This window comes from Barbus barbus, assembly GCF_936440315.1.
Source record: "Barbus barbus genome assembly, chromosome: 19".
Taxonomy (NCBI): domain Eukaryota; kingdom Metazoa; phylum Chordata; class Actinopteri; order Cypriniformes; family Cyprinidae; genus Barbus; species Barbus barbus.
In genome coordinates, this window is record NC_136747.1 from 1,275,001 (window position 1) to 1,282,965 (window position 7,965).

Sequence of the window (7,965 nt, forward strand, 5' to 3'; positions counted from 1 at the left end):
ACACACACACACACACACACACACGTACCTACACACACACGCACACACACACAAAAACTTAATTTAGTGATATTTGCAATGGTTTTACACTGAGATGATGATATTTGCTAAAGCCAACCCAACCCTACACCTTAACCCTCACACAAACCTGTTGATATGAGTGCTGTAGATCAAACAAAACATGATTCTGCCAATATTACACTTTCATATAGTTAAGGGCCACTTCAGCTGCCTTCATGAGGCAGCTTCAACAACATGCCCATACATATAGTAGACATTTTAATGGGGGGATTTTTCCATATTTTATTCCACATTCCAGTGTATTTATTATCACATAAAGCGACACTGAAAAAAAAATATTAATTGAATTTAATAACAAAATGAAGGTAAGTGGTTGCAATCTATTTATTTTAGCTACATTTATATAAGCAAATTTAGCTGACTAACTTTCAACATTTTTGTTTTATTTATTTAAATGTAGCTAAAATGTAGCAACCACTTACCTTAAAAAAATAGTATTTTTTTTTTTCAGTGTATAAAGACTACTGACCTACCTGTAAAAGAACACCAAAGCCAGGACTGTTACAAATTGTTGAAAGCTACTAACACAGGCTTCTGGAAAACACTATTATTTGTATTAGTAGAATAATAAGTTCTGACATTTTGCTTCTGCTCCTCGCTAATGCTCTTCACAGAGTTCAATGTAACTGGGTTTCTGAGTCTGTCCTCCAGTGGTTGCACATCTGATTGCAACAACACCGCTGGAAGCATCCTGGGAGCGGGATACACCGTGACCAAAACCTGCTGCGCTGTAAACCTGTGCAACGGAGCGAGTGCAGTGCAGCTGTCCATGGCTGGGGCTCTCAGCGCTGCTCTGCTGGCCTCTGTCTGGAGCAGCTCTGTGCTGTAGATGTAACACCTGCATGTCTGTGCAATGCTATGTTTACAGTAACTCCTTGAACCGGAATCAGTGAAGATATCATCTCTAGAATGCATAGATCCCATCACTTTAATTGTTTACTCCACTGTGTTTACTGCCTCATTGCAAATATGCAGCGATAAACCTTTTTTCATAAACATGTACTTACAATGTAAAATATAAAAAATTTCAGAACATTTGCTGAAGGTGTTTTTTTTTATTTTATTTTTTATAAAACCTACATTTGGATGCACGCTGTGGAATGAGGTGATGATATATTTGAAGTGGAGCTGAATAATTTCACAGCAGTGACACTGGGTTAGGTACGGTACTTGCTTTGGATTTTTGTTCTTTTGATTTTTTTTTGCTCTTTTAGTAAAGTTGTAACTTTTAGATGAAATATCCCATGACTTTTATATATTCTAGCACATTGTAACATTAGACTAGATTAATAAACATGAACTGAAAAAAATAGTTTTTGTTAGAATTAACTAGTGCTGTCAAATGATTAATCGAAAATAAATGTTTTTGTGTACATAATATATGTATGTTTACTGTGTTTATTTATTATGTATATATAAATGCACACACATTCAGTATATATTTTGAAAATATATACATGTATATTATTATATTTAATATTTAATGTATAAACTCAACATATTTTTCTGAAATAAATACATGCATGTGTTTGTATTTATATATGCATAATAAATATACACAGTACACACACACATATATTATGTAAACAAAACCGTTTATTTTGGATGCAATTAATCATTTGCCAGCACTAGTATTAACTGTTACCAAATATAACCTTATTGTAAAGTGTTACCATCAAATAAACTTAACATATTTCAATCTTTTTGAGCAGATATTTTATATACATTTAATTCAGCTTCTTTATGTCATCATAAACTTTAATGTAAGTCAGACATTTGTTTAATCTATAAGATTAAATATTAAAATAATATTTATATTAAATGAATTATTTAGTCAGATACATGCATGGTGTCCAGTCAAGACCTAGTCTTTAACCAGCTGAGCATGAGTGGGAGACATTTATTAATGTCTTTTTATCTTAATTTTATTTATTTAATTATTTCACAAAAAGGGACATTGTACATTCATGAATGTAAATGTAGCCCGAAGGCTAGTTTTCATTGCTAGTCTCTTTGCCAGATGTTATTAGGCCTAAAAACAACAAAAAAGAAAAGAAACAGTAACAACAAAATACAACCAAAAATTATAAACAACTATAAAATAAAATTAAACAAACAGATTATACAATATATATATATATATATATATATATATATATATATATATATATATTTAAAGTAAAAATAAAAAGCAGCTTATCAAAATAGATAAAGCAACATTAATGTTCACATTGTTGATTACGAAGAAGTTGTTTCTTAAAATTATACTTAAAAGAGTTCAACGATATGCATTCTCTAATTGATTGTGGTGTTCAATTCTTTTGATGTGATGCTCTGAATGAAAAAAAAAGAAGAAAAAAAAACAGCTTGACAACATTTTATGTTGTTACTTATTTTTTATCTGTTATGTTAACCATGACATGGATTCATCTGTATACTCTGAGAAATGTATGCGATCAAGACCGAGCTCGTTCATAATTGTAGTCCAAGTATCTCAGCTCTTAACAGTATTATGGTGCTGGTACAGACTCAGGGTTTCCAAAACAGAAGCTTCTCTGTCAGCGGAGCTGCATATGGCTGTGTCGGTGGAAAAGTGGTATGAGAGAGAGAATGGGAAATTCCTGGTAGCTGTAACTCAGTTAGTTGGAGCCGTGTGTTTGGTAACCACAGAGAGACATCGGCAGGGACAGAGAAGGCGCGTCTGTATTGCCTCACAGTTTCCACTCCTACTAATGACTTCACCCTGTCTGAGAGCTCTAACCACTCTCTTAAAACACCACATCTTTCATTTACAAACTTGATGTGTTGTGTCTTTGCAGAAATAAAACTCACATCAAATGCACAAATTTGCAAATGGCAGAGATAGTAAGAGTAGAATGCTATTCTGAAATCAGACAAAGTAATGCATATAGTGCTCTATACACAATACAGCCTTGCTTTGAACAGAAAACAATTGTTTAGCAACTAAAGTGACTCTACAGAAGATGATATAGTCTCAGTAAGTTGACCAGATAGTTCAATCAATTGTCTTTAAGGCCCTGAGGAGCAAGCCAGAGGCTAGGGTGACAGAGACAAGCAACAAAATTCCTTCACGAGAAGAGCACAGTGGGATTGTGCTTGTTTTTGTAAATGGTATTCAGTTCAGAATGATAATTACAATCTACAGCAGCTCCTCGGAGAAAGACATGTGACTGAAATCATGGAGGAAGAGCTAGCAGACAAGCCAAGAAATACCTATTTAGATATAAATAAAAAGCAGCATGTCTAGCACCATGGTCACAGAGCCCACTGCAGATGTATACAGATGCAGATATGCAGATTTATATAACATCTAGATCTTCTTTTGTTTCTGTCGTCACATCCTGTCAGCTAGTGGGAAAAAAAGTGTTTAGCCACACATTCTCAAGAATAGGCCTATCTCACTACCATATTATGAACCACAAATGGATAAAGTCAAAGAAATGAACAACATCAATACAAGGAATTCAGTCTAAGCACCAGAAAGGTTATAATCCGACCTGTTTTTATGAGAATTTAACAAATTATTGTTTTTAACCTTCTAAACCTTCTGAAGCTTTTAATCATATTGTGATATATGAAGATTAAACATTCAGGAAGCCTAGTGTTTATTATTGTGTTCTTTTACTGTGGGAAATACAATAATCCCCCTGAACAGGGTCTCTGTTGCCCAGCTGGTTCTCTGTGCTGTCACACTGATCAGTTTATGTGTTAAAGCCAGTGCGTGACTGAAATGCCCCGTCATTGAAATTCACCTTTTGCCTGTAATTCTCTCTCACTGAAATGTGTGGTATATCATGAGCAGTAGCATATATTCAGTATCAAGGAGAAGTGCTACATATTAGTGAAGACTTGTGAAACTGTGTATTTGATTTTAGTGCCAGAACAAGGGCTGTTGAAGATATCAGCTCACTCTGTATTGTGCTGTTTTCCCAGTAAATAAATCAATGGAGGCAGATTTGATGAAGCACGGTGTTATGTCCATAAGGATGTAGGAATGTGTTTTATTTAATTAAAATGTTTCTGTGCTGTTCTTGCTCCTCCTGCTGTCTGTTGACAGGCTCATGAGTAAAAAGGAACCCAGGGAATTCCCATCCAGGGAGAGAGACTGAAGCTTTTTTCTGTCTTTGAGAGACACTACCATCTTCTGGTCCCAGCGCCGCTGTTTTCTGTGTTGCCTGTAGTGTTTGGGTAAACTTACTGTTGTATACCTGAGACTTTAGATCCGTCTGAAGTGTGCAGAGTGTTTCAGCTAAATGTTTGTGCAGCAGATATTCTACTTTGATAACCTTTTAATTTTCTTACTATTCTAAATCATTTATGTGGGAACATTTGTAGGGACGACTTTTTTGTAAACTCTATTTTCTCCTGTGTTTAATCAGAGAGGGAGTTAGGGAATTGTATATGTATTTTCTTTTCTTTCTTTTTTTTTGTAGGTAAGTTATTTCTTTAAAACCCCTGGTAAAATGCTCTTATGTTTGTTGTTTTGACATTTCTCCTCGAGTGGCCTATAGCATGAAGCGAGATGAACCAGCTGACTGTTCAGATCAGCTCACAGATTAGGTTCAGAGTTTACAAAACCAAACAAATCCAACCTGGTTTAGATCAGGATCAGCGGGTTCACAAAGCTCAATATAAACATACTAAGTCAACTAAGAGATTGATTCCGAGTTTGTGATTAACTCTGGAGTGTGTGCACCTAAAAGCAATCAGACAAAAAGTGGAGAGCGTCAGTTTGATTCACTTCTTGCAGTGCAATTCACTTTTCTGCTAAAAATGAAGAGATGTCGTTATTTAAAGTAAATTTGAACGCATTTGCAAGGCAGGAATAAATACTTCTGCTGCAGCAAAAGTTTGAGAAGGCAGCAGAAAGAAAATATATGACTATGCAAAGGAATCAACTGAATTGAATTATTCATATAGTTTCACACAGAGCTCAAAAGGAAAACATAAGTTTAGTCATTTTAAAAGTTGGATATATTAAAGCTTATCGTAGCTATATTTTTAATTTAACTTAAATGCAGAGCTTAAAATTAATTGTCACTTCATATAATATCCATCCATCCATCCATCTTCTTCCGCTTATCCGGGGCCGGGTCGCGGGGGCAGCAGTCTAAGCAGAGATGCCCAGACTTCCCTCTCCCTAGACACTTCCTCCAGCTCTTCCGGGGGGACACCGAGGCGTTCCCAGGCCAGCCGGGAGACATAGTCTCTCCAGCATGTCCTAGGTCTTCCCCGGGGTCTCCTCCCAGTGGGACGCGCCCGGAACACCTTCCCAGGAAGGCGTCCAGGAGGCATCCGGAACAGATGCCCGAGCCACCTCAGCTGACCCCTCTCAATGTGAAGGAGCAGCGGCTCTACTCTGAGCTCCTCCCGAGTGACCGAGCTTCTCACCCTATCTCTAAGGGATCGCCCAGCCACCCTGCGGAGAAAGCTCATTTCAGCCGCCTGTATCCGGGATCTTGTCCTTTCGGTCATGACCCAAAGCTCATGACCATAGGTGAGAGTAGGAACGTAGATTGACCGGTAAATCGAGAGCTTCGCCTTGCGGCTCAGCTCTTTCTTCACCACGACAGACCGGTACATCGACCGCATTACTGCAGAAGATGCACCGATCCGTCTGTCAATCTCCCGTTCCATCCTTCCCTCACTCGTGAACAAAACCCCAAGATACTTAAACTCCTCCACTTGAGGCAGGAACTCTCCACCAACCTGAAGTGGGCAAACCACCCTTTTCCGACTGAGGACCATGGCCTCGGATTTGGAGGTGCTGATTCTCATCCCAGCCGCTTCACACTCGGCTGCAAACCGTCCCAGTGCCTGCTGAAGGTCCTGGCTTGATGAAGCCAACACGACAACGTCATCTGCAAAAAGCAGAGACGAAATCGTGTGGTCACCAAACCTGACACCCTCCGGCCCCTGGCTGCGCCTAGAAATTCTGTCCATAAAACTTATGAATAGAACCGGCGACAAAGGGCAGCCCTGCCGGAGTCCAACATGCACCGGGAACAAGTCTGACTTACTGCCGGCAATGCGAACCAAGCTCCTGCTTCGGTCATACAGGGACCGGACAGCCCTTAGTAAAGGACCCCGGACCCCATACTCCCGGAGCACCCTCCACAGGCCGCCGCGAGGGACACAGTCGAATGCCTTCTCCAAATCCACAAAACACATGTGGACTGGTTGGGCAAACTCCCATGAACCCTCCAGCACCCTGTAGAGGGTATAGAGCTGGTCCAGTGTTCCACGGCCCGGACGAAAACCACACTGTTCCTCCTGAATCCGAGGTTCTACTATCGGCCGTATTCTCCTCTCCAGTACCCTGGCATAGACTTTCCCAGGGAGGCTGAGAAGTGTGATCCCCCTGTAGTTGGAACACACCCTCCGGTCCCCCTTCTTAAAAAGAGGGACCACCACCCCGGTCTGCCACCCCAGAGGCACTGTCCCCGACCGCCACGCGATGCTGCAGAGGCGCGTCAGCCAAGACAGCCCCACAACATCCAGAGACTTGAGGTACTCAGGGCGGATCTCATCCACCCCCGGTGCCCTGCCACCGAGGAGTTTCTTGACTACCTCGGTGACTTCAGCTTGGGTGATGGACGAGTCCACCTCTGAGCCCCCAGCCTCTGCTTCCTCAATGGAAGACGTGACGGCGGGATTGAGGAGATCCTCGATATATAATATCGACTTCATATAATAATTTTATGAATATAGTATATTAATTATAAACAAATATAATTAATATAATATAAAAATAATAAATAAGTAGCTGCAAAAGTCAGCCAATTTTGTCTCTAAAATTCTAACTGCTAGTATTGCTCTAAATTCTAGTACTGCTCTAAAGTTCTAACTCTCGTATTGGAGCTAGACATACGGGGGAGGGGCTTCATAGCATCAGATATATGTCACTTTGCTCACAGCTGATTGGTCCAGTTTTGGTTTGCGATCTCTAACCCAAAATAAAACCTGCTCCAGAGCAAGGTAGCAGTGTAGCATAAGTTACCATGGTGACGAAACCCGCCCAAAACCCACCCACCATCTTGAGCCCAAAAACTCAGAGTTTGCTCAAACTAAATGTGACCTTACCTTCTGAAGCCTTTGTTTGTTTACATCCCACAGTTTATTTAATAAAATATCTTGTTATATTTCAAATCTGGTGTCTCTGAGTGTTTTGTGTGTCTGCCCTGGGACCTGGAGATGATAGATCTCTCATTCTCTCCCCATTATTATGGGGATGAAACAGCAGTTCAATTTCAACTGCAGCAAAGTCAGATTTTGTAAAGGAATCATTTGGTTTCTGTGGTCTTGTCCCAATGGCTGTCTAGGTGACGAGGTCCTCACTGGCCAGACCATCAGCTTGTTCCATTCTGCACCAAAGTCAGATTGTGCAGAGGACTCATCTGGTTCCCGTGGTCTTGTCCCAATGGCCGTCTAGGAGACGAGGTATTTGTATTTGTGAGGAATTCCAGTCAGGATTTAGACCGTATCATAGTACTGTGGCTGCTCTCATTAGAGTTACAAATGACCTGCTTCTATCATCTGATTGTGGTTGTATCTCTTTATTAGTTCTACTGGATCTTAGCGCTGCGTTCGACACTATCGACCACAACATTCTTTTAAATAGACTAGAACACTTTGTTGGCATTAGTGGAAGTTCATTAGCATGGTTCAAATCGTACTTATCTGACCGCCATCAGTTCGTAGCAGTGAATGAAGAGGTATCATATCGATCACAAGTGCAGTATGGAGTACCACAAGGCTCAGTACTAGGGCCGTTACTTTTCACGCTTTGCATGTCACCCTTGGGAGAAATTATCAGGAGACATGGTGTTAGCTTTCACTGTTATGCTGATGATACTCAGCTCT

The 7,965-nt window shown here is 40.1% G+C and overlaps 1 protein-coding gene across 1 annotated transcript in view; it reads left to right on the forward strand.

Annotated features, from left to right (window-relative positions):
* The window catches only part of LOC306884979 (uncharacterized protein), a 2,972-nt gene extending 1,515 nt beyond the window's left edge, over nt 1-1,457 (forward strand). The window contains exon 3 of the mRNA XM_079441261.1: nt 696-1,457. Coding sequence (XP_079297387.1) covers nt 696-910 — 215 coding nt within the window. The 3' untranslated portion in view covers nt 911-1,457. The remainder of the gene's footprint in view (nt 1-695) is intronic.
* Nucleotides 1,458-7,965: the final 6,508 nt, after the last annotated feature.